Source organism: Elgaria multicarinata, chromosome 3 (genome assembly GCF_023053635.1).
Source record: "Elgaria multicarinata webbii isolate HBS135686 ecotype San Diego chromosome 3, rElgMul1.1.pri, whole genome shotgun sequence".
Lineage (NCBI taxonomy): Eukaryota > Metazoa > Chordata > Lepidosauria > Squamata > Anguidae > Elgaria > Elgaria multicarinata.
The window spans coordinates 143,693,602-143,721,122 of record NC_086173.1 but is presented as its reverse complement, the minus strand read 5'-3'; the positions used below and the strand labels follow the sequence as shown (position 1 = coordinate 143,721,122).

At 45.4% G+C, this 27,521-nt stretch overlaps 1 protein-coding gene across 2 annotated transcripts in view; it reads left to right on the top strand.

Moving 5' to 3' along the window:
* The first annotated feature begins 2,909 nt into the window (after positions 1-2,909).
* The window catches only part of IL17RE (interleukin 17 receptor E), a 38,107-nt gene continuing 13,495 nt past the window's right edge, over positions 2,910-27,521 (top strand). The window contains exons 1-7 of one of the 2 annotated variants that reach the window (XM_063122156.1): positions 2,910-3,128; positions 11,943-11,958; positions 15,279-15,428; positions 16,782-16,885; positions 19,326-19,449; positions 21,120-21,259; positions 25,927-25,995. In XM_063122156.1, coding sequence (XP_062978226.1) covers positions 3,012-3,128; positions 11,943-11,958; positions 15,279-15,428; positions 16,782-16,885; positions 19,326-19,449; positions 21,120-21,259; positions 25,927-25,995 — 720 coding nt within the window. In that variant the 5' untranslated portion in view covers positions 2,910-3,011. The remainder of the gene's footprint in view (positions 3,129-11,942; positions 11,959-15,278; positions 15,429-16,781; positions 16,886-19,325; positions 19,450-21,119; positions 21,260-25,926; positions 25,996-27,521) is intronic. The other variant, XM_063122157.1, reaches the window with a different exon arrangement.

Below are 27,521 nucleotides of genomic sequence, written 5' to 3'. Positions count from 1 at the left end.
ACTAAGGGAGCAGGGATTTTTTGCTTAATGTAGAGATGCTCGTGTCCCCCTTCTCAAGCGATTATTTTGAACCTGCCGGGAGAGATTTGTCAATTTAAAAAAAGCTGTGAAGACTGATCTCTTCTGGCAGGCCTACCCAGTCGAATTTTAAGATGTCTGGCTGTTATTTTAATAATGTATTCATTTTATGTTTTTAATAAGTTTTATGTATTTTATTTTATAGTATTTTTGTAGTTGTTATTGTTTCCTGCCTTGATCCAAAGGGAGAGGTGGGTAAGAAATTATTATTATTATTATTATTATTATTATTATTATTATTATTATTATTATTATTATTATTATTATCTCCCTACTTTAGTTTGTGTTCACATTTTTAGGCCTAGTTCAGCAGTAGGTTTCTCTAATACAGCCTTCCCCAACCTGCTGCCCTCAAGGCACATTGGACTACAACTCCCATAATCCCGCTGCTAGCTGTGCTGGCTGCAGGATTATGGGCATCGTAGTCCAACACACCTTGAGGAGAACCAGGTTGGTGAAGGCTGCTCTAATGGACTAAACTCTTTCATCCTGACAACTCCTGCTTTGGCGATACTTCTGCACCAATGTGGCGGCACGGGCCACAACAGGCCTCCCTGAAGCCTCCCTCAAATCCCTACAGCAGAGCTCTATACATGTCTACTCAGAAACAAGTGCCATTGATTTCAATGGAGCTTGCTTCCAGCCTTTATGTGCTTCTTTTGTGGCTGTTCACATGCGAGGCCACAGAGGTAGGCCAAACTTCCAAGCGGCTTGTAGCACAACGCTGGAAGAGAATGGTGTTCCTGTGTTCCCTAGGCAACGAAGTGCCACTCCTTTTCTTTATGGTGGCTCACAGCCCAGAAGCACCTGGAAGAGAGGGGTATTGCCCAGTTGCAACACAGAGATTTCCCCCCATCCCTTCCCTTTGGCCCCCTCCCACCACAAGAGGCCAACTTGGCCTGTGTTTGTCGCCTGCTCCAAAGATTTGGGGAAACGCGGAGCATCCTTTCATCTGCAAAGCCCACAAATTGGGCTGCCAAGTTAGCGCTGGTGTTCCATGTCAGCTCTCCTCACAACCACTCTGTCGTAGGGTGACCATATTTTGGAAACCAAAAAGGAGGACAACATGGTGGCCCCCAAGGGGGCATGTCCAGTACCAAGGGGGCGTGCCCACCCGAACATAGCCTTGGTCACATGTCTGATTTTACAGCACACATTTAAGACAAATCTGTTCTACATAACATCTGAAATAAAGAACAAGTGAGAGATTCAATGTATCTGAAATTAACTTCACTCACTCCTACTTTTGTAGGTTTTGCTGTGCTTTGAAGCTTTTGCTATACTCTGTGTGTTACATTCTCCCCTTCCCTCAAATATTTTTTCTTACTGTATCTTCACTCATTGCAAGCTGCTGTTGTTGTTAACAGGGTTTGCTACTGGCCCCAGATCTGTTTCAAATTTGGTATGGCTAAAGCTCTACCTAAAAGCTATCATGGTGCCAACTTTCAGCTCTTTATCTTTAAAAATGACGATTTAAAAAATAATAATTTTAAAACCTCAATTTTTAAAAAAATCCTAAAAAATCAATGGATGAACGGATCTGTTTCAAATTTGGTATGACTAAAGCCCTTCCTAAGAGCTATCATTGTGCCAAGTTTCATGTCTTTATCTTAAAAAATTACGGAGTTATAAGCATTTTTTGTTAATTCCCATTAGAGCTGCTCTTTGGGGAAAAAAATCTGGATTTCCCCTCCCCCTCCCGGATTTGCCATCAAAAACCCGGATAAATTCGGGCAAATCCGGTCATATGGTCACCCTAACTCTGTGAGGTAGGTCAGTATGATGCCTATTTTACAGATAAGGCCTGGCACAAATTAAGGGCTGGTCACAGTGGCCTTGGATCTGGGAGTCACATTCATGCTGAGCTACAGCTTCAGTGACTAAGGTCACCCAGTCTTTAAATGAAGAATATAAGAAGTGCCATGCTGGATCAGAACGAACGGTCCCTCTGGTCCAGCACTCTGTTCACACAGGGGCCAACCGGCTGCTCACAGGAAACCCACAAGCAGGACATGAATGCAACAGCGCCTTCCTGCCCACGTTCCCCAGCAACTGGTGTATATAGGCATCCTGCCTCTGACACTGGAGCCATTAGGACTAGCAGCCAGTTGCAGCCTTCTCCTCTGCAGGTTTTACTGTCCTGCAGAGATAGAATAGGAGCACAGCATGATGTTTACCAGGAGGGATTATTCCAACTTTCTGGATCTTCTGTGATCCACGAACTGCTGCAAAAGACATGCACACAGAACTAAGGAATCCTGGACCCTGTTTTGAGTACCAGAACCGAATGGAGCTCACAGCCTTTCCACACACAAAATCCACTCCTGGTTACCTTGAGCTTTTTTTTTCATTTTTCATTTCAGCGGTATAATTTAGGGCAGGGGGGTGAAGTCATTACGTCGCCGCTGTTATTAAACAATTGAGAGTCAGAAATCCTTGCCAACAGACTGCAAGTCGCCCAGAGATCTACTAGGAGGTCCCAATCTACCTTCCGCTTATCCCTGCTGCAGAGCTTCTGTTTGAAGGAGAGAGCAGAGCTCCTTTCAGTGTCTCATTGGTAACTGGTTACCCTTTAGCCCCTTACTCAAGACTAGAAATGATTAATCCGAGCTGCCCTGTGCCCTCGCAGAGGTAAGTCATAGGAACTCCCAAATACATTGGGGCAGAGGGGAAAAGACCCCTCCCCAAGTACTGAGGCTCCTGAAGCTGACCCAAAAGCCAGCAGTAGCGGTGGTAGCAGCAGCAGCAGCAGCCGAGGAATGCAGCCAAGCAAGACTGGGGAGGTTGGGGCAGGGCAGGGCAGAGCAGTGTAGGGAGAGCAAGAGGGGTGGAGACTTGTCGGCAGCTGCCTGGCCCAGGTACGCTGAGCTCTGACTCTTTGACTGTTTGCAACAGCCATGTTCTGGCCCAGCTGAGCTCCCGCCCGGCACCCCATGGGGAGCCCCACGCCGAGTGCCCTGCTGCTCCCCACTGCCTTCCTGCTCAGCCTCTTGCCTGCTGCATCCAGGAATCACCTGCCGCTCACCCGCCTACAAGTCCTCACCAACTTTGTAAGGAGCTTCACTTTATTTGGGGGTGGTGTGGGGGTAGGGGTGGGGGTGAAGTATTCAGTGGTGGTGGTGGGGAAACAGAACCTCCACTCCGTTGTGTGGTGCAAAATTGCCATCCTGACCGTTTGGGGCATTGAACCTTGATGGGTTGATGGGAAGGAGGGAGACGCGGGCAGGAGGGGAAGCCAAGCACCCTTCTCCATGCTGGGTCTTGATGCTTTTTGAAGGAGAGAGGCCCGGGCCATGTGTTCTTTTGAGAGGTGCATGGTAGGAACAGGATGTTCATCTCAACTCAGATAACCACCGTGCTTCTTCTACAACTTCAAGGATGGCTTGAGGGGCGGGGGGAGGCTGGGTGTTTAGTAACCTCATGAATGGGATCAGTGGGCCATTAGCAATGCTGACATCGCAACAGGGCTGCGGTCCCCAGTGGCGCGACAGAGGTGGAGACAGGAGTGGCACGTGGTTACCGTTTAATAAATTCCCCTGCAGTGGAGTCCTTCAGAGAAATCTCCCACCAGCCTGCTTCTTTGCCACGGTGTTGTTTTTCTTGTAGAGGTTCCTGCCCTGTGAACAGCAGCGCTTTGTTTCAGCCTGGGCTCAGCTCCAGACGTATTTGGCATATTGGGGCTCAGCCATAAGTATGTAAAGTAATAAAAGTTAGGGAAGAGAATGCTGTTGAACATGTGCAGAGGGCATTTACTGCATGACTGAGTTTGGGGATATACTAATTCAGGATCCACTTAGCTTTATTTGTAGCTTTATTGGTAGCTTTTGATTTCACTTGGTGGTATGCATCAACCACAAGATTTGGTTTGGATCCTCATCTGGCAGCTCAGAAAACTCAGGGCCGAATCTGAGGGCATGTCTACGCCAGCCTTTCTTTGTGGAGTCATCCCAAGGTCATCCATGTACATCCCTGGGGCAAGCAAGGATGACCCCTCTATTTCCCCAGGATAATTGAGACCTCACTTATCCCGATTTTGCCCGCGTTCCCGGAAAGATCCCGAGCTCTGCCCGGGGGGGGGGGCAGGGCACCCATCCTGGCTTCCCGCCTCCTCACAAGTAACTGCAGTTATCAAAATTGGCAGAGCTGTTCAGGGGGGGCTCCATGCCCATGGGGGGTGGGGTGGGTAGTAATTTTGCCATCCCTGGGATGGTGGGGGGTTTGTGCGCAGATTTCTTACCTTCCCCCCGGATTGGGGCCATGTTCCTCTTTTTAAAAATATATTTGCGGCTGCAACATCCCTCTTCCCTTCCTGGACGTGGCACGGCCATCAAGACCCTGGGGCAGGATCACGGAAGTCTGCGATCCTCCCCCCTCCCTCCCTCTCTACACTCTTAGGTGTAGACATGCCCCCAATCTCAATTTAGAAATCTGAACCTTCATGCCTCCTGTTGACTATCACTGGAAATCAAGAAGTGACTATAACCTTTTTGCTGCTTTACTGAACTGGATGAAATTCACAGACATTTTAGGTCCTTGTGAGGTGATGAAACATACATCAGCCTTCTGTAATTGGGTGTCCTCCATATGTTTTGGATTTCAACTCCCATCAGCCCCAGCCAACATGGCTAATGATCAGGAATGCTGAGAGCTGTATTCCAAAACATCTGGAGGATGCCAGGTTGGCGAAGGCTGGCATACATGATAGAGGTATCCCAAGCAAGGAAACATGCAAAACTTCAGAAGGGTAAGTACAGGGGCTAGGGAAGGGCCCCCCCCCCCCATGGGCACCATGGCACCTGTGAATGATCCCAAACATGGTGCCTGCGAGCACCCAAAAAAACCTTTTAAAATATTTATTTATTCCAATTCTTTAAAATATATGTACATGCTTTTGTATGAAATGCATTCAACTTTCCAGCAAGTGTACATGGGTTTCAACAAAAGTGGCCAAATATCTAAATAACTACCCATTTGAAAATGTTGTCTATATACCAAGTGTTCAAATATTGATAGCATTATAAGGTCCTCAGTCCATTCTTGTAATATCAGTCTTTTAGCTGTCAAAAGGGTGAGGAGAACCCATTTACGCTATTTGTTAATTTCAATGGAGCAGGTAAATAATTTTTAAAAATGTGTATGTCAGTGAATATTAAAGACTGTTGCAGTGCAAAATTTATCTGTGTAATAACCTCCTCTGAAAAAGAAGCAACTACTGGACATAAAAGAAACATTAGATGTATTGCACCACCAGGGAGCTTCGGCTGTTGGGCGGTATAAAAATGCAATAAATAAATAAAATAAATAAATAAATAATAAATTAGCCAAATTAGACAATCCTTTATTAAAGGGACATTGCAGAGCCCCACAGACACAAAACAAAAGTTTTTGCTGAGTAAGACACAGCCTAAGATCCATAGATGTGTCAGGGAGACTCCAAAGTGGTGACCCACTGTTGAGACAGCATGGTCTCAAATTCCCAAATATGCCCACGGGTCCAAATAAGGTTGGGGACTCCCGGTCTAGCATGTTATGATGAATGAGAACAGTGCAAGGCCTTTTTTTTCTGCTCAGTTGGCATCTGGTGCTTACAACCCCAAGCATTATTATTTATTATTGATTACATTTATATACTGCCCCTTAGCCAAAGCTCTTTGGGCGGTTTACCTGTCTATCCTGCTACGCTCCTGGCCAGCCTTCCCCAACCTGCTGCTTTTTAGATCCTTTCCGATCTTTTGTACTGCAGCTCCCAGAATTCCTGACTACTAGCTATGCTGGCTGGGGCTGATGGGAGCTGAAGTTTAAAACATCTAGAAGGCACCACTTTGGAGAAGGTTGTTCTAGTCAATTTCCATTCATGTACACACTCTTGCCTCCAGCCCCCTTCCTTTCAAGGGAGGCCGTAGAAGGGCATTGGATGAAACTTTTCCAACAAGGCTTTCCCAGCACTTTTATCAGTCTCATTGAAGACCAGAAAACAGAACAGTGAAGGAAATTGCTGTGGGGCAGGAAGGCAGGGAATGCATAAAGAGGTGTGTGTGTGTGTGTGTGTGTGTGTGTGTGTGTGTGTGTGTAAGTCGCCAGCTACCTCATGAAGGAATTGCATCTCAAGCTAGTCACAGGGTAGGATGGGCCACCCTTTGGGGGCATCTTCTTCATTAAATGGAGGGGGGTGCAGTGTCGTTTAAAGCAGGGAAAGTATAACATGTGAACACATGGTCACATGTTTAGCCTGGAGAAGAGAAGATTGAGGGGAGACATGATAGCACTCTTCAAATCCTTGAAAGGTTGTCACACAGAGGAGGGCCAGGATCTCTTCTCGATCCTCCCAGAGTGCAGGACACAGAATAACGGGCTCAAGTTTTTATTTTTTATTTTTATTGATTAACGATACACTAATACAATACTACAATAACATCAACAACAAGAAAAAAAATTAATAATACATAAATTGAATAACCTTATAACATTTCTAATTTGATATTTTAACATCATTCCATAACATAAGGTGCACCCCCCCCCCCCACTCCGGGATCTATTCCTGTTTCCAAAATCTCATTGATTCTTCTGGAGGCGGTTTTCCACTCCCCTTAGATAATACATATTCTAGGAACTGTTTCCAAATTCCCTCAAAATCGTTCGTTTTTGTTATCCCTCTTCTTACTTTTATATTACATGTCAATTTATCATTTATAGCAATATCCCAAATCTCTTTATACCAATCCTCAACATGATAATCTCCTTGTACCTTCCAGTTCCTAGGTAGGATCAGCCTTGCTGCTGTCAGCAAATTCGTTATCAATTCTTTTGTTTCTTTATTACATTTTAAATCTCCATGTAATGATAGCAATGCTACTGTAGGTGTCTCTTCAATCTCCATTCCCACTATATCATTTATCTCTTTAAACACCATTTTCCACAGTTTTTGAACAAATACACATTCCCACCACATATGCAAATACGTTCCTTTTTCTTTACATCCTCTCCAGCAATTTGCTGAATACAGCTTGTTTATTTTATTTAATCTCACCGGGGTTAGATACCACCTCCATAAAATCTTATAGTAATTCTCTTTTATCCTCACTGACATACTTCTCAACACTCTTTGTCTCCATATTCCCTCCCAACTCTGTTGCCCTATTTGTATCTTCAAATCCGTTTCCCACCCCATCTTGCCCATGTTTTCTGACTCCCCCTTCCCAACCAATATTCTATATATTTCACTCCTTAAACCTTTTATCATTTTATTTTCTCCTTTCTCAATTCCTCTTGTTACAATCATCTCCTCAAATTTCGTTAATTCTCTACACTCTCCGTTATCCTTTAACCATTTCTTCGTCCATTGCTCTAGTTGAAAATAATGTAACCATGTTAAATTCTTCTCCTTTAATACCTCTTCTAATTCTTCTCGAGTGTTCATCCTCCTTAACCAATTTTTTAGTTTCATTATATCCTTCTCTATTAATATTTTCCCTAATTTATCTTTTAAATTTCCTAGAAATTTTCCTAACATTATCACTGGTGTTATTGGGGAAATACCTGGAAGTAACTCCTTTTTATATACACACCATATTTCCCAGTGATTTTTTAGAAGGGGGTTCTCTATTTCTTCCCCCCATTTTTTATTATATTCTCTAAAAAATATGTTTTCCAATTTCCACTCTTTATCCATTCCTTTTCTATCCTCTAACCAACTTAAATATCCCACTCCTAACATACCTTCTACTATGTGTCTTAATCTATTAGCTACATAATATAATTTTATATTTGGGAGTCCTAATCCTCCTTTTCTCTGTGTTAAATACCACCTTTTTTATTTATTCTCGCTTTCCTGTTGCCATTACAATAATTATTTAAAATATTTTGCCAACTTTTTATCTATTTTTCAGATATTCTTATTGGTAACACTCTAAATACAAAATTTACCTTTGGTAATATCTTCATTTTTACTAAAGCTATTGAATAACGGGCTCAAGTTAAAGGAAGCCAGATTCCAGCTGGACATCAGGAAAAACTTCCTGACTGTTAGAGCAGTACGACAATGGAATCAGTTGCCTGGTGAGGTTGTGGGCTCTCCCACACTAGAGGCCTTCAAGAGGCAGCTGGACAAGCATCTGTCGGGGATGCTTTAGGGTGGATTCCTGCATTAAGCAGGGGGTTGGACTTGATGGCCTTGTAGGACCCTTCCAACTCTGCTATTCTATGATTCTATGATTCTATGACTGGTAACAGGCATTAGCAGAAGCTACTGAAAATTCCTGAAATATAGAAACCTTAGTTTGGAGATAAACTGAGGTATGTTGTACGTACACCTGTTTTTCTTCTTTCAGAGACTCGTAGTTATGGTTGTCAATACCTGGTCTTGCAGAGAACTCCTGTTTTGATCTGATGTTTTTAACTAGCTGAATGCCATCAAGATATTTAGTAGGCACAAATGTTCTCACCATTGCTTCAGTGGAATGGGTAAAGACTCCTCTGTTCCTACCTCTTCCTGCTGCTGTGCACAGAACGTTAAGTGCAGAAACTCCCTTTGGGAAGAAGCTGCTACCTCGACTCTTGGTGCACCCTCGCCACTGCATGTAGGGTTGCAACCGCAGTTTGAATTACAGCAAACCTTGGCAGTGAGACTTGCTGTGCAAGTCTGCACATTAAGCTGCAATGAGCTGGTCAGTTGGCCGCCTAGCTGCATTGCCGCTCCCTCTTGGCGTTGACACAGTCACGCGCTTATTCTTCCAACGTGGCAATGGCACATAGAACTCTCACCCAGTAAAGGTTGCTTATTCTGCTAATCCCATCTAGAGGTTGTTTTTTTCTTCTTCTTCTTTCCTTTGGCATGTCTCTCTTGCTGTTCATGGCTGCATACGAATGGCAAAAATCTGACATATGACAATTTGCAATCTCCAGATTGCCACGCCAAGAATACGTTGAATTTCTGCCTGTCATGCAGTTATTAAATCCAAGGGGTGGGTAGGAATGTAACTACCTCACCCTGGTGCACTTTTTTTTTTTTGCTTTTTAGTTAAAAACATAAAGGGAGCTCGGCTGGATTAGACCAAGGGCTCCATCTGACGAGCGTTTTATTGCACCCTCGTTACTGGGCACTCACAGATTTTTCGCTGGTCCCTCCCATAACGTCGTCTGCCTCCCGCGTGCCTTCTGCCCCTTCTGGCCTTCCTTGCACGACAAAAAAACTCTCAAGGAAGTCCGATAGAATTTTAAACCCAGAAGTTGCTGCTCTCTCCTGCTGTGTGCAGGAGAAGCAGCGCGATTAGAACAGCCAACTGAATGGGCCTTGTGCTCGTTGTTTACTTCCTCTTTTGAAACAGGAAGTAACTGAGCAACGAAAAGAGGCGTTGAGAAGCAACGGTAGAGAGCGTGTTTTTCCATGTGTGATATTGCTCCAAGGGCCCATCTAGTCCAGCACTCTGTTCACACAGTGTCCAACCAGCTGTTGGCCAGGAACCCATAAGCAGGACATGAGTGCAACAGTACCTTCCCACCCATGTTCCCCAGCCACTGGTGTATACAGGCTTACTGCCTCTGATACTGGAGGTGGCACATAGCCATCAGGACTAGTAGCCATTGATACCTTTTCCTCCAGGCATTTATCCAACCCCCTTTTAAAGCCATCAGAACTGGTGGCCATCACTACATCTTGTGGCCACACACTTTTGTACAGGAACCCATTCCTCACATTTTCCTGTAGTAGGGCTGGTCAGCTTGTGGCCCTCCAGATGTTTTAGCCTACAGCTCACATGAGCCCTAGCCAGCACTGCCAATCAGGGAGAGATCGTGGGACTTATAGGCCAAAACGTGTGGAGGACCACAAATTTCCCACCTCGTCTTTAAAATGATATCGAGTTGCCACCTTATTTCTGATGGAGCAGTTGTGCCCTTAACTTGTGTGATAGATATAAATTTATCAGAAGAAGCTTTCCCTATGCCTTCATCTCTGTGCCAAGAAAGGCAGGGCTTGTTCGTAATTCATTTCATTAGTTAAGCTGCTGTTCAGCCAAAGAGGCTGCCAGAGATCATTTTTTTAAAAAAAAAAAAAAACCAAGACAATCCCTGCCCTTTGGCTTACAGCCTAAAAGAAACAACACAAAAGGAAAAAGCGCTGGGGAGGGAGGACAAAAATAAGCATACTCAGGAACCAATTCTTAACGTTACGAAGTTTTTACAATTCTTTGGGAGAGGGGGAGCCAAAGGCAGCTAATGTCTCAGCAGTGCTGATAGAGTGGTTCTACTCCCCATCTCTTCCGCGGCTGCAGCTTGATGGAACAGCTCCATCAGACCCTTTTAAAGACAGCTACTGTTAGTGTGACTTTAGATCTTAAGCCATACGGCAGATTGTCTTGTTTTGTTTTATTTTGTACAGCGCCATGAACATTGATGGTGCTTTATAAATAAATAAATAAATAAATAAATAATAAGCTTTCTTGTCTGCAGTGAGGTATTTGTTCTTCGCAGTTAACAGTGGCCTATATTCCTGGGCATACCTTAGTTTAAAACATCTGCTCCTCTTCTGCACAGATTGAGTAACATTTCAGAGATAACACCCAGCCCGCAAGTTTTTCAGTGATTTGTTATTGCTGGAGTGTTACACAACGAGAGGTGCGGTTCTCTCTATGTATACACACGGTAGAGGCAGAGGTCGCTCTCATGCGCATACAGAAAACCACATCTGTAGGCACCATGAGCACGCTCAGCCAAATCCACCGTAGGTGTGAACGGAACAGGATCTAAAGCAGACTTGTAAATTGCTGCTCTCCTGTGATAAGAATTGCTTGTAGGCCACCAGGCAGTGAAGTGTCACAAAACTTGGCTGGGTTGTGGGGGGTTTCCCCACCCTCCTTTTCTTTTAGTTTACAAATGACTAATATAGGATAGTGTGAGCAAGTAGCCTAATATCATCTGCTGCCCTGTTTTGGCCAGGTTGTGTTGAAAGCAAATCACATTTTAGAATCATAGAATATAAGAGTTGGAAGGGACCCATAAGACCATTGAGTCCAACCCCCTGCTTTATTAAACTAAACTTTTCGTGTGAAGGTGCCAACTTCATAATTTCCCCAAACACCTCAGCCTACTAATGGGGGTGGGGAACCTTTTCCGCCCCATGGGCCAAATTCCATTTCTGAGAAGCTCCCAGGGGCCGTGTTCCAGCAGAGGGCGGGGCCAAAAATACAAAAAAATATATAGCAAATGTTACCTTAAAGCTCTTACTGCCTGTAATTAAGCCTTAGGAGAGGCATTCTAACCTTTTAGAATGAGGAACAAACTGCATAAAAGCTGGGAAAACACAGCAAACAGCAGGTGGTTGGGGGGGGGGAGGGGGGGCTAGGAAAAAGGGGAGGAGACAACTGGGAAATCCCAGCAGGTTGGATTTAGGCTCTTGGCCCGAGGTTCTCCACCCCTGCTCTAGGAAGCCTGCAAGGCAATAACTCTCTCCCCATTGCTTGTCTAGTATTTGGTGGCATACTGCTTTTACATTATTATTATTATTTATTTATATAGCACCATCAATGTACATGGTGCTGTACAGAGTAAAACAGTAAATAGCAAGACTCTGCTATCTATAGAGCCATTTGGGCTTATCATCACATGTTTATAGTGGCAAATTCGCCATAAACGAACGATGTGTTTTGTGCAGATGATTTACTTTCTTTATCTCTCTCATCTTTGGACCGGGCAAGGAGTACCAAACATTTATGGAATCCGCCCGCAGTCCTGAAGGCACTGAGCGTGGCCCTGCCTGCGTGTTTGCTAAGGGCAAATAACCTGCCCTCCAGTTGCAGAGTTAGAACAAGGGAGGGGGCCTTGGCTCCACTTTCCCCCACTAACCCAGCCTTTCTCTCTTGTTTTTGCAGGACTGCAAAGCCCAGGGTGAGTAAGAGAATAAGCATCCCTATGCAATGACTCTGTGCAGGCTGTGGATACAGCAGGAGACAGGAGGCGATTGGGGATGGAGACAAAAATCCCCAGGGAGGGGGGATTTTTGGAACTGTGATTTTGCATGGATTGCAGGAGGGGCACTATATGCTGTACGGGGCATAACAGAGGCTGAGTGGGAGCTTTTCCTAGAACAGCCATTCTCAACCTGGTGCCCTCCAGTTGTGTTGGACTACAACTCCCAGCATCCCCGAGCCATGCTGGGAATTGCAGTCCAAAACAGCTGGAGGGCACCATTTTAGGGAAGCTTGCGCTACACGGTACTACTTCAGGGCACAGGTGTGGAAATACATTTTTAAATGTTGCCCCATGGCAGGTGGGGGAAATCCATTTGCACATAGAAAAATAGTTTAGCCTGAATCCTCCACCCTGGCATGCTAGCTTGCTGTGTGCATGGCGTTCTTTTCATGGAGGAATGTAATCATAATCAAATATGCAAACCTCTGCTTGGTTCCCACAATCCCACCCCGCCATTTCATGCCAATTTAGGGAACTTGCACTAGTAATTGCTATTCTTTTAAGCAGAGCTTTCCATACGGCAGAGTTAAGTAAAGCAACAGCTCTACTTTGCGACTGCGAAAAGAAAGAAAACAGGAGGGCTGTGCTCATTTCGGGTCAACCTACCAGAGGGGGATGGGAGAGAAGGAAGAATGTGTGGATAGCTTTGGAGTAGCGGGGTGGCCAGATGCAACAGAGGACGGGCAGCGTTAATAATTGTATAGAAGAAGGAATTTAAACAGGTGTAACTTGTCATGCAAACTACACCTGATGAGATGATGATGATGATGATGATTTCTTACCCACCTCTCCCTCTGGATTGAGGCGGGGAACAACATAGAATACAAAATAACAGCCAAACATCTTAAAATTCGACTGGGTAGGCCTGCCGGAAGAGATCTGTCTTTTTTGCTTTTTTATATTCAAAGCTCCATCCGATGAGCATTTTATTGCACGCTCGTTACTGGGTGCTCAAGGAGTTTGCTCAGGTCCCTCACATGACATCGTCTGCCTCCCGCACGCCTTCTGCCCCTTCTGGCCTTCCTTATGCGACAAAAAAAAAAACACCTCATTAAGTCCAATGTTTTTTTAAACTCGTAATCGCTGCTCTCTCCTGCTGTGTGCAGGAGAAGCGGCGCCATTAGAGCAGTGGACTCAATGGGCCTTGTGCTCCTTCTGTACTTCCTCTTTTGAAAAGAGGAAGTAACTGAGGAACGAAAACACGGGCGGAGAAGCGACGGTAGGGAGCGTGTTTACCCCCGGTGTGATGGAGCTTTCAGAAAGGTTATTGAGTTGGCGGATCTCTCCCAGCAGGCCATTCCACAGTCTGGGAGTGGCAGAAGAGAAGAGATTCCCTCTTCTACATCACTATTTAAGGTGCAGAAATAGGGTGACCCTATGGAAAGGAGGGCGGGGCTCCTGTATCTTTAACAGCTGCATAGAAAAGGGCATTCCAGCAGGTGTCATTTGTATGCATTCAACACCTGGTGAAATCCCCTCTTCATCACAACAGTTACAGATGCAGGAGCCCTGCCCTCCTTTGCACTGGCCAGCCTACTTGGGAGTATGTGTAAATGGCTGCTGAAGGACCGGTTATACTTGGCTGATCTTCAGGCAGATTGGAACCTGGAACAAACTCCCATTGTCCAGAGTGAGCACACCACTGTGCATTGCAAAGAAGAGGAAGTCTTTGTGTCACAAAGTGACACTCTTCCAAAGTGTGAGGCTGCGATCCTATATACCCATTTCCCCAAGAGGAAGTCCCATTGAACTCATGGGACTTCTCACTAGACATGCGTAGGATTGTGCTGTCAATTGCGAGAGGGAAGATCTTCTCCATTCTCCTGCCACACGCATGTACTCTTAAACTTTACATTTTAATGATATAAGGCAAGGAGATTTGTTGTTGTTATTGCCCTGAGAGTCAGAGGAAGCGAAGAAATTCATAGAGATGAAATACTTTGGTCGAGGGGTAAAGGTCTGCTCTCTAAGCAGGTTAAAACCCTTGAAAGGGGGGAGTTGATGGATGTACATTCTCTCTGATGAATGTAATGTGCCAAAGGTTAAAGATGGCTTCTCTGCCAAAGGGTGGCTACATGTGGCTATATGCTAGATTTGCATTCCTTAATGGTGGACATCATGTCTTAGCAGACAAAGGGAAAACCTTTCGACCAATAGAGCATCTAATGTAACCTATGACTCATTGAGATTGTGCACCTTAACTTGAAAATTGAATGTAACTTAACTTGCTAATCTAGAACTGACCAATAGAAGGGTTAGAAAGAGACTAACACCTTCTTGTAGTCAGGGCCTATATATACTGTGAGATTCCTTTGTTCTGGGTGCCTCCATCTTGTGGAACCGGAGAGCACCCCCATATTGCAGTATCGGAAGTAAATGGATTAAGTGTATTCTCCAGCCTCGTGTGTTTGATTGGCTATTAACGCACCAGGGAAGTGGGCCTTTAAATCCCTGGTTAAAGGACAACAGTTAGAGTGTTGGATTGAGACTCGGGAGACCCAGGTTCTAGTTTCCGCCCAGCTAGCATCTCGTTAGAAGCTGCATCACAACCAGTCTCTCTGAAATTAACGTGTTTTAAGAAAGAGCGTTCCATTCTTCTTGAAAAGATAATTGTCTCGCTTAATTTGCATAGTTTTGCCTAGAAGAAAGTTCCTAGAGATTAGACCCGCTTCAGGTGGGAGGAGATGTTTATTGCTCGAATAAAACTTTGTAGATTAATTAGCAGACCTCGTTATTGTCTCCCAAGAAGGCGGGAGATCTTGAGAAACTAGGGTGACCCTATGAAAAGGAGGACAGGGCTCCTGTATTTTTAACAATTGTCTCGAAAAGGGAATTTCAGCAGGTGTCATTTGTATATATGAAGAGCCTGGTGAAATTCCCTCTTCATCACAACAGTTAAAGCTGCAGGTGCCCTGCCCTCTTTTAAATCTGGTCACTCTAGTAGAGCTCCTGCAATTCCCTCTAGTGATGAAAAGGGAATTTCACCAGGTTCTCCATATATACAAATGACACCTGCTGAAATTCCCTTTTCTATGCAACTGTTAAAGATACAGGAGCCCTGTCCTCCTTTCCACAGGGTCACCCTAGAGAAACATGACTGACACACCCTGGGTGACTTTGGGCCAGTCACTACCTCACAGGGTTGTTGTGAAGATAAGCTGGGCTATAAATGTAACAAATCAATAATAAATCAATCATAAATACATTTACATTAATCCGTCTACTGTCTTCCACAGTGTTTGGTGTCCTGCCCAAACCCCGATGCCAGCGCAAGCTGCGGGAAGGCCTGCCCCTGCCTGTGCCCACCCTTGCCCTGAGCACAGTTCAGCAATGCCGAGCTGAATGCCAGGCATGTGTTCGTGTCCGCGTGGCTCTGAACGCTACAGGTACGGCATGGGAGGGGATGGAAGTCACGGCAAGCTGGTGATAGGAAGAACGTAGAGTGGCCGACTGGCCACTTAGGAATTGCAAGAAAAGAGAGGAAACGTGCCACCAAAGAAAGGGCAAAAGCTCTTTGCATAAAATTTGCATATGCTAATGTATATGTCCAGGAGCAAATTTAGACATTATTATTATAAATGAAATAGAAATACATTCTGTCGTACCATAGTGTGGAAGACTGTGGCTGGGTGACCTGCGTGCCTTACTTAGTCCATCGTCCAGTGGGCTGTCTGTACGCCTCCAAAGCCCCGCGGCGGCTGTGAATTGGTGCTACGTCAGTTATATGACACAGCCGGCGATTCGCAGCCACTGTGGGGCTTTTCCTTGAAGCTGTGGTGTAAAAAAGTTAGGGACTTATCCCAACTTTTCCCTTGGGAGCAAGGTCACCACGTGCTTCCACTGTGTGACTTTTCTCCGGGTTCGATCCGGGGTGGGAGCGTTCCGGGTTGGATGGCGACCCTGATTGTTTGCCGGATGCCAGGAAGAGAGCAGGGAGTGGGCTCTAGTACCCGGAAACCCTGCACTTCTTGCTGGCTTGGGGATTTCCTACCCCACCCTGCAGCAGTGATAACACGGGGTTTCAGCAGCAAGGAGCTGCGCCATGAAAACAGGGCACGGGTGCTGTTGGTGGGCTACTTCAAGGCCCAGCTGTTCCTTCTGATGGTTCTTTACCTTTATATTGGAATTGGACTGGGTAACCCTTTAAAATAGAGGACCGTCCTCTGTAAAAGAGGATGCATGGCTGTTGCCCTTCCTGTTTGGAGGAGTCCAGCAGGATCTGGAATGTTGTAGGCCTGCCCCCAGCCTCACTCTGAGATGGGGAAGGAACGCGCTCCCAAGGAGCGAACTCTGAGACACACCTGTGTGGGATCTGCCCCTTTCCCCTCCCTCCCTGATTCTGTGGCCAGGGGCTCAGATCAGACTAGATGAGGTCACACTTCAGTTTCCAATTAATTTTGAAAAGGATGATGATATAATCATGGAGGAGTGTGGAGCTGTTTCCGATCTTCTGTCTGCAACCACGAGGACGAGAAATCCCCTTTTAGAAAGCTGGATGTCTTAGCGCTCCCCACTTCATGTTAGAGACGGAGATTCTGGGGTTGTACAGCAAACCTTACACATGCATAGCTTAGGCATTTGGGGGCACCGGGAGGGGTAGAACAAGGGCTGCCAGGAGTCAGGATCTCTCTCGGGTAGCAAAGCAATGGATTGCGAGTGGATTTCTTGGGCTGCTGCATTCAAGGTCTGAATACACCGTCTCTCTCCTTCCCACCATTTCTCTCTTCTTCTCGCTCTAGGCATTGAAGGACTGGAGCTGCATTTCCTGGTTCTAAGCACTAATAGTGCTGGCTGGCTTCAGGTGATGAGCAGGCAGAGGCAACAGGCGGATCCAGGAGCCTTGGTTAGTTACTGCTGACCCTTCCATTCCTGTGGGTGTGTCGGACATGGATTGGGAAGGGATGCTGTTCCCGTGTTTGTTTTGTTTTGTTTTCATACAACCATAGAATCATAGAATAGTAGAGTTGGAAGGGGCCTATAAGGCCATCGAATCCAACCCCCTGCTCAATGCAGGAATCCATCTTAAAGCATCCCTGACAGATGGCTGTCCAGCTGCCTCTTGAAGGCCTCTAGTGTGGGAGAGCCCACAACCTCCTTAGGTAACTGGTTCCATTGTCGCACTGCTCTAATAGTCAGGAAGTTTTTCCTGATGTCCAGCCGGAATCTGGCTTCCTGTAACTTGAGCCCGTTATTCCGTGTCCTGCACTCTGGGAGGATCGAGAAGAGATCCTGGCCCTCCTCTGTGTGACAACCTTTCAAGTATTTGAAGAGTGCTATCATGTCTCCCCTCAATCTTCTCTTCTCCAGGCTAAACATGCCCAGTTCTTTTCATCTCTCTTCATAGGGCTTTGTTTCCAGACCCCTGATCATCCTGGTTGCCCTCCTCTGAACACACTCCAGCTTGTCTGCGTCCTTCTTGAATTGTGGAGCCCAGAACTGGATGCAATACTGTAAATGAGGCCTAACCAGGGCCTTCTCTGGAAGGGTGTGGATGCCTCTAAAAGCTTTGTGACAGGCAGAATTTCAACTGGTTAAGTCCTCCCTTCTTTCCATGCTGAGGAAAGTTGTAGAACGTCTGCCTTGTCGTGCTGCTGTTCAAGCAGCCTTCCCTAACCTGGGTCTCTCCAGTTATTGTTGCTTATAACTCCCATCATCCCCAGCCAGCGTGGCCAGTGATCAGGGATGATAGGAGTTATAGGAAGCAACATCTGGAGAGAACCAGTTTGAGGAAGGCTGTGTTAGAGGTACAGGAGCTCTGCCAAGAAAGAAAGGCATCAAACTCAGATACAGCATAGTTCAACACTCCCTCTTTAGCAGCTCCATTAGGGAATTGCCAGCCTTTGCAGAGTCCTTGCATGTTTTTCAGCAGCAGTGCGTAGATCTTTGCAAAATGCAAGAGCCAGTGGAATTTTCTAGCAGCCAGGGAGAAGGAGAAACCATTTTTGTACCTCTCCCTATAAACCCAGTGCGCACAATTCCCAGATCTTGCTTCTGAAAAATTCAAGTCCTGCAACTGGAATAACAACTTGAGCTTATTCGTGTTTACTGAGAAGTAAATTCAGTGTGAGTGGGATTGCAGCCTAAATGATAGAAATTATAATATGCATAAACTATTCTGTTGTGCTTCTGCATGCCCCCAGCCTTTGGATGTTCTACCTCTCTGGTGCAAAATCTCAGGCCCAGGGGCCAAGTCTGATCTCCCAGCATTCCCTAGACGGGCCACTCCCCCTCACTCCCCACCAATCATTTCATGGTTTCCCAGCCTCTGTGCAGCATTTTCCTCCCCCCCCCCAACCCCATTTTATCTGGTTGAGCTTTTATATTGTATTTTATATTATGGTTTTATACTGTTGTTTTATATTTTGAGTGGTTTTAATTTTTGTGAACCGCCCAGAGAGCTCCGGCTATTGGGCGGTATAGAAATATAATAAATAAATAAATAAATAAATGCTAAAAGATTGAAATGCCTCTCCTGAGGCCCAGTTGCTAGCAGCCCTGTTTGCCCCCCATCCTGCCAACGGAACGCAGCCCCCGAGAGCGTCTCCAAAATGGAATTTGGCCCTCGGGCTGAAAGAGGTTCAACACCCCCATTCTATACCACACACTGACTTTATCCCATGGGGTGGGGGGTGGGGGTCAGGAAGTTGGAAAGGAAGGTTGAGGTCAGGGTAAGCATTAGAACCTGTTTTCGGTGCCAGAGTTCGTCCTGAGGAAATCTGAAATAGTAATAACGAATGTGCTTTCCTTAAGCATGTGCAAAGTGTAAGGTGCTTTTGGGTTAACTGTAACAAGGACACACATTCATCTAGGATTAGGGATGACTTCTCGTTCCTGTTGAGCTTGAGCCATGGCATCTCTCATTACTCATTAGTGAGGCTTGTGGATAAAAAAATGTTATCTGGAAGTGTTTCCTTCTTCAAGTAACAACAGAAGATTTGAGGGATGAGCAGAACTTGCTCACCCATTATAAGGTTCATTTCATGAGGACTAGAGACTTGCTTTTCAAAATTGAAAGCTGGTATGTTTTAAGATCTTGCGCAAGTTTCTGGATTTCATGCGAAGGCACTATTTCACACACTCCACAGTCACATCCATCCACACCTTGTAAGTCTTTTACTATTTTAGCTTAAGAGGTTCACCAGAGAATAGTTTAAATGGCAGTAGTGATCGCTGATTATAGGATTACTCCAATTTGGGATAGGCTGAGGATCCAGCACGATTCACAGGACACAAGTGGGGAATATTGGTGGGCACTTTTCTCACCACTGCATTCTCTTCCTTAGTGGCAGATGCAGTTTGACTGTTTCCTAGCAGAGAGTGGCCAAGAGGTGCTTGTCTCCCTGGAAACCATTCCTAATGGGGTGCTGAGCCTCAACCAAACCCTTCTAGTCGCTAACAAGCAATCAGGTAAGAGACAGCCAGGAATACATCATGCGCCCAGTCTATTGCTGCTTGTATCTCCTATTGCTAAGGGTTCTGGAATTCCATGCTTAGAAACCCCCCAAAATTCTGTATTGGGAATAAATGACGCTCATGAAACAAATGATTATAGATGAGATTTAAAACTGTGGCATTCAGAGCTGCTCTTTGGATTAATGTGGAAAGAAGAGACCTGGGGGGTGGGGGATCTACACTACTGCTTTTAAAGCGCTTTAAAGCACTTTGAAAACGTTTTGAAAACTGTATATGCAGTGTGTCCTGGGCCCCAACAGTTGTCAAAACTGTTATAAAGCGCTTTAAAGCAGTAGTGTAGATTCCCCCCCGGAGGAAGATCACGGTGAGAATGGGGAGAGATGTGTCTGTCAATTTCAGCTTCTCTCAGTTTCCTCTCATTCCAATCTTGAATTTGTTCTGTTTTGTTTCTGTATTAGTTTGATATTTTTTTAAAAAACACACACACACAAATCCATGCATTTTGAAGCACATTTCCCCTTAATTTTTCCTAATGTGCACATTTTTGTAAGCAGCTTTGTCTAACCCAGCCTTCCCCAATGTTCCGCCCTCCAGATGTTTTAGACTCCAACTCCCAGCATTCCTTACCATTGGCCATGCTGGCTGGGGCTGATGGGAGCTGAATTCCAGAAAATCTGGATGTTACCAGGTTGGGGAAGGCTGCCTAATATAAGACCCCCATGGGCTGCACTTCAAAAAAAATATTAAAAATTAAAATTAAAAAAATCAATGGTGGTGCAGTGGGGGCTGCATGTCCAGGCGGTGCCTTAATATGGGCATTTCTGCATGGTTTGGGGGACTGGAGAGAAGTATCCCAAAATTCGGAGAAGTGAGAATATGGAATGATAACTGCATTTTGGTTTGCGTTCTGACTGAGGAAGGGCGAATTATGTAGCCCCACAATAAAATGCAAACCAAATGGTTTTGACCTATAAAGCCTTCCACGGCTTGGAACCACAATACCTGATGGAACGCCTTTCCCAACATGAACCTACCTGTACACTACGTTCAACATCTAAGGTCCTTCTCCAGGTGCCTACTCTGAGGGAAGCTCGGAGGACGGCAACAAGCGAGAGGGCCTTTCCTGTGGTGGCCCCCAAATTTTGGAATGATCTCCCCAACAAGGCCCGCCTGACGCAAACATTGATATCTTTTTGGCGCCAGGTTAAAACTTTTCTCTTTTCCTAGGCATTTAGCGACATGTGATGAGCTTTTACTGATCCTAGATTTGCTTTTAAAGCTGTTTATAGTTGTTTTAAACTTATGTTTCTGTGTATGTTGTATGTTTTTGTAGTTTTAAATTTTGTATATTGTTTTTAAGTGTTTTAATTTTATGTAAACCACTCAGAGAGCTTCAGCTATGGGTCTGTATACAAATGTAATAAATTAATTAATTAAATAAATAAATTCCTCCCCGGTTCCTAAGTGGGATGGAGGACCACTGTGGGAAAGGTCACTCCGTGGCAGCTTTGTGGGGGGTGGAAATGGAGAAAGGAAATGACAAAAGTTGGACCATCACAGAAGAGAACAACCAGTCCTGGAGAGGGGCTAGAATAAGGCAGGGCACTGTTGTCGTGTGGTGTTGCTTTCTCCTCTGCTACAACCTGCTTTCTTTACCCTCTCAGGGCCTGAATTCCAACACACATGGGTGCCAGCTGCACGGGCCATTAAAGTGTCTGTTCCGGAGGGCCCTGACATCACTGTGCGCCTCTGCCACCAGCTGGCCCTGGAGTGCGAGGAATTGCGCCCACCTTTCCACCAGCAGGTGAGCGCTTTGTGGAAGAAGGGACAAAATGGGCCTGACTGGGGGTGGGTGAGGAAAAGCCAGGAAACACAACAGGAAACTGCACCCAGAGGGGTGATGGGGCCCTCGGGGAAATTCAGGACCACAGGGAACAAAAGTAGCTTTGGGAGAATTAAGCGGCGGGGGGTAATGATCCTATCTTTTTGCTTTACACAGAATTTTATTTATTTAAATAAATAAATAAATAAATGCCAAGCTCTTTTCATCCCAAAGATGAAGAATGTTGCGAATTTTCATAAATTCTTCTCAAAAACAAATTAAATTCTCACCCATCTGTACCAGGCAAATTCAATCAGTCCAGCTATTCCCAACATGGAGAGGACCATGTTGTGTCTCCCTGCCATGTCATGAGGTGCCTGTCAGGAGAAAAGAGGCAGCTACCCAAATTCAGCACCACAAATATGGTTGGATCCCCAGGGATTCAAAGCCAGAGTTTGAAGCGCTCAAAGCTCTGGGCCTCGATGGATGACTCTGAGCTTTATCACACCAGCGTTATACTGTGTAATCACTGTGAAATGCGTGCAAAGGACTCCGAAGTTTTCCAGTTTATAATCTGCTTTGATTGTGAAGTACTCCCATGCATCCTGCTTTAATTGTGCTTCAAAGGCAAAAGACCTGACCTATTTTGGTACTACTTTTGGAGCAAATCATTTGTTGTTTTCCGAGTGGCCACTGGGGATGCAGGAGCAGGATTTGATATGTTTAAAGAAAAATTAAACAAATGCTTACATCTGCGTAAGTTTTAAAGATAAAGACATCAAAATTGGCACAGTAATATATACTAAGGAGAGTTTTAAGCATACCAAATTTGAATCGGATTGGGTCATCTGTTGATTTTTAATGATTTTTTACATTTCCCTCCTTAAACCCTTTTCCTGGTATGCAAAGGATCTTAGGAGTGCTGCCGCCCGGGGTGTGATTTAGCTAGCAACAACAACAACAGCTAAACGCTGTAGGGGATAATTCAAGGGAAACAGGTACGTGGGATGAAGCTATCTGTCAGTTTCTCCCACACAGAACTCCCACACAGTTCTTTCTGCCAGAATATGAAGAAATGTGCCCATTTACGAAAATCCTTCTCAAAAATGAACTAAAACTCTACTTTTGGAGCTGCAAAAACAAAAACAAAAACATTTGTTGATTTCCGAGCGGTCACTGGGGGTGCAGGAGCAGGATTTGATATGTTTAAAGAAAAATTAAACAAATGCTTACATCGCTAGTTGCAAAAAGATCAGGTAGCCTGTGATGAGAGCCAAAGCTGGCTGTGTGTCATTAGCCGCTGTTAGTAGCCACCTCTGACAGCTGATTTTGGGTGTCCTGAAAGAAAGGGCCATCCCGAAACCTTTTGCGGCCTTAGGTATGCTAAAAACTTTTCTTTTTCCTAAAGCTTTTAAAACCTGATGTTGTTTGGACTTAATACTGTTAGTTTTACCCTACCCTGTGCCTGTTTACCCTACCCAGCGCCTGTATGCATTCTCTTCCCCTCCTTATTGCTTTACTATGATTTTATTAGAATGTAAGCCTATGTGGCAGGGTCTTGCTATTTACTGTTTTACGCTGTACAGCACCATGTACATTGATGGTGCTATATAAATAAATAATAATAATAATAATAATAATAACAAAGAACGCCCCATCTCCAGAGTTTTGGTGCAAATTACCGAAGGCCAGACAAGTCGTTTTGGCGCCTGAGGCAAAGAATCCCACAGGCGCCCTTCCCCCTTCCTAGTGGTAAAAATATATGAATGGACTAACTAAAACCAGGCTGCCTTGTCATGACACCCAAATTCAATTCTCCAAGGCAGTTGCCTCACTCAGCAAATTGCTACTTTTAAATGTAGTCTGCTTGTATTTTTACTCTCAGTGAGAGGCGCTTGTGAGGTGCTCTGCCTCAGGCGCTCTAGTAACTTGACCAGCCTTGGGGATAGGGCTGGCTCCAGGTTTTTAAAGGCCTTTGGCCAAGGCCCCCTCAATGGGACCCCTCCAACCTTCTCGCTGCCATTGTCACCGGCTGCTACTGTTCCTCATCGTCTTTCTCCTCATTCCTAACTACTTGCTTCCTTGACAGGTAGGGAGCCAGCAGGGAGCCTTTAAACAAACGTTGAAAGGACAATTGTCTTGCTTAATTTGCATAGTTTTTGCCTAGGGGAAAGTTCCTAGAGATTAGACTCTCTTCAGGTGGGAAGAGATGTTTATTGCTTGAATAAAGCTTTGTGGATTACTTAGCAGGCGGCATTAATGTTTTCCCAAGAAGGCAGGAGGTTTTTTGAGAAACATGACAGCTTGTCCTTTCAAGAAGAATGGAAAGCTGTTTCCCAAGACACCTTAACTTCAGAGAGACCAGTTCTGAGGCGGCTTCTGACACAATGTGACTTGGGCTGACTTTCTCTCGCCTTCCTTTCACTCTGCCAGTTTTAGCCTGTGGCGCACCCTAGGATCAGTTAGTCTGTCGGTGCTCTCTCCTTCGGAAGAATGTTGGCTTCCCACAGACGGTGTATGATTTGCCTTTGACGAGATTAGCTCTGGAGAGAGTTCACCACCAGCTGGTGAAGAGCCCATGAGAGCTGTCTCCCCCACTGGCACAGGCTGGCCTGTTTCTGGCGCCGACTCCTCTACTTCAGAATCTGATTCTGATTGATTACCTGAAACACCTTCTTCCAAACCAGGGGGAGCAGGGCTAGACATGACAGTCTGGGCCAGAGCAAGAGGCAGGTGACAAGCAGGTTGCAATGTGGAAGAGGAAGAGCCACTCCAGGGGGCACTTGTCATTGGGCCCCTGCGGCCATGCGGGGCCTCGGCACGTGCCCACCCATGCCTACCTCTGACATAGGGACATAGGAAGTCTGCCTTCTACGGAGTCAGCCTATTAGTCCATCTAACCCAGGATTGTCAGCATTGACTGGCAGCTCTCTGGGGTTTCAGGCAGGATTCTTTCCTCCTCCAATTTGGAGAAGCCGGGAATTAAATCTGGGACCTCTCTCACTGAGCTATGCCCCATCCTGGGCTTGTTTCAGTACTGTGCATGCTCCTTGACTTGGCAGTGGGATGCAGGTGCCATTTTGCTGTTCCACCTCAGGCAGGAAAATACCTTGTTCCAGCCAGGGGGTAGCCCTGTGTCTGAGGCCTGGTATATGGCAACGTACTATAATACACTGCAGTAGAAATGCAGTTCTTGTTCAATGCAACATTATTATTATTATTATTATTATTATTATTATTATTATTATTATTATTATTATATTTATATCCTGCCTTTTTCCTAGTACTGGGACTCAAGGCGGTTTACAAGATTAAAACATGTACAATTAAAACATATAAATATAAATTACAAAAGTTAAAATAGACTTAAACCTACAGTAAAATTAAAAACATGTTAAAAAAATTAAAAACTGTAACAGGTTAAAAGGGGGTGGGGATCCAATACGTTAACACAGGTCCAGTATAGTTCCAAAAACCTGCTGAAACAAAAAGTTTTTTGCCTGCCTCCGAAACTGTAGCACAGAGGGAGTCAGCCTAGCCTCCCTGGGAAGGGAGTTCCAGAGCCTTGGAGCACCCACCGAGAAGCCACCTTATCCCATTATCCTTTGCACTTGCTGCTATCCCAGCCACCATGGGCAGAGGACAGGATGGGAGCAGAGAGAGCTCATTGCCCAAGGAAGTGAGGCAGGTGGCTACTAAAAGGAGGGCTTTCTCTGCTGTGGCACCCTGGTTGTGGAATGAGCTCCCCAGAGAGGTTCGCTTGGCACCTACATTGTTTTCTTTCCGTCACCAGCTGAAGACCTTTTTATTTTCTCACTATTTTAAAACCTAATTTAACTTAAATTTAAACTTTGCTGTTTTAATCTCATATTTTAACCTATATTAATTTTTGCTGTGTGGTTTTATTCTGGTTGTGCTTTTTATATTGTATTTTGTATTTGGGTTTTAAATTTGTGGGTTGTTTTTATGCTCTTCGTGGTTTTAATTTTTGTGAACCGCCCAGAGAGCTTCGGCTATTGGGCGGTATAAAAATGTAATAAATAAAATAAAATAAATAAAATAAAATAAATAAAATTGGGCAAACCAGAGATATGTGGCCCCTGGGCTGCTTCTTGAGGTGTAAGGCTGCAAAGGTTGAGATCAAGGGTCGGGAATGCAGGAGGAATTGGAGGCTGGAAGACAGGGCGGGTATTGCACAGCCTGAGTTTGAAGGGCTGCAAGTGATAGGACGTTCGATTCTACTTCCAGGATTCACTGTCTTTTAGGGCAGCAGGGAAGGACAGACAGTAGATTGCAAAATCCTGGTGGATCTTTGAATGTTTTACAGTAGCTAGGCAAGTGGTTTAAGGCACTCTGTTGTCTAACAGTAGCAAGAAAGGTCTGATTTTTCCCAGCTAAAGTAGACTGCTGAAAAGAAGAAAGTTTGGGATAACCAGAAGCAGACTTTGTTTGAAAGGACTGAGCACTCAGTTAATTTCTGGCTCTGGAAACGAATTCCCGGGCTCAAAATGTGCTCACGGGCACCCTATTCTTTCAGCTTCAGCGTACGCCTTTCGCCTCTGTCTCTGCTTGGCAGACTTTGGGTTCTAGTAGAAATTCTGCCCGCCCCTGTTTTACGGTCCTGTTGTTCTGTTCCCTTCTCCTGGCAGATCTCAGTCTCCAAACATCGGCCTGCTGTGCTGCCCTATGAGCTCCTGCTTCCTTGTTTATGCATCGAGGTTTGTATGTTGTGTCACGTCAAGAGGCCCGCCTGCACCGGCCTCCTCGAGGGGAGATGCAGCAAGCAGAACGGGGTGGGTGGGGATGGAAGAACTCTGGGTTGAGGCATGCCTCAGGGGCTCAGTTTTGGACGGTTGCACCCAGAGATATTTTTTTTTGGAGTTAGGCATGTCTGTACCTTTAAGATTTTTAAGAGATTCCCCCCACCCACCCACCGCAATTCCCTGTGCAGAAGGTGGCCACTTGCCCAGGTCTGGGGGAGTAGGACGGCCTCTTATGAATCACCCAAAAAGAGGAGGCGAATTTGCATGACGTTTGCATCTGCTAATTTCTATGTACAGATGCTAATTTAGAAATAGTTATTATAGTTTAAATAGAAATATAGACCCTATTCAGACAACACGCTAAGCCATGGTGGTTAAGCATTTTGAGCTAAACATTATGGCTTAGCATGTTGTGTGAACCATTCCTCCCCATGGTGGCTATGGTTTCAACATGCTCACTAACCATTTGCTGAAAAAGGGTTAGCGGTCGGTCTAACCATAGCTTAGCATGTTGTCTGAACAGGACCACAGAAAATCTGGACTGTGACCAGGCCCCCGTCTTTACAGTTTTTACACTTGCGTCTTTACACTTGCGTTCCTTCCTGGCATCTGCATAGGAAGGAACACAAGTGCGAAGTTTCCAACTCTGGAAAAGTAAAAAAATAAAATTAACCGGGGGGGGGGGGAGGAGAAGAACGGGGTTGTTCCTCTCCCCCCCTTTTTAAAATTTTATTAACAGTATCTGTGCAGCTGCGCAGATACAGATAATAAAAATGGGGGGGATGGAACGAGGCAGCCAGAGGAGGATGCGAGGAGAAGGACTGGGTGAACCATGCCTCCTCCCTCTGGCTGCCTGTTGCTCCCCCCATTTATTTTTATTTTTATTATCTGGATCTGCGCAGCTGCACAGATACAGTTAATATTTTTTTTAAAAAAGGGAGAACAACCCTGTTACTCTCCTCCCCCCCTTTTTTTTTTTTTTACTTTTACAGAGGGGCAAGACCACCTATGTCAACCAATCAGGGGGCGCCGTGGGCTCCATTGCCAAAAAAGTCGGGGTAAGTGCCCGGCTTTTTTGGAGCGGTGTTTCTGGGGTTTGCCCCCAAGTGGCTTCGCAATGGCGGCTGCGTCATGTACGTGATGTGCCGCTACTGCGAAGCCACCCCGGGGCAAACCCTTCGCGTAGACATGCCCCAGGTCACTTGTGTGCCTGCCCCTTCAAGTGCTGGCTGTGGGTGGGCGACAGGCCTGAGTGTTTTGTTTTGTTTTATCTTTAAACTGGAATTGAACAGGGCGGCCTTTCCAAGAAAGGATTGCCTTCAAACAGAGGAGAGTCCTCTGTAAAAGAGGGCACATGGTCACCCCTATGCCGGGGAGCAGATTATCCAAGATGTACGGACATGTTTTAGCTTTTGTTTTTTGCCTGGGTTGTTTGACAGCACAGGGCTAAGCAGCCCACCTGAAGGCCCTGGAGGGAAGCA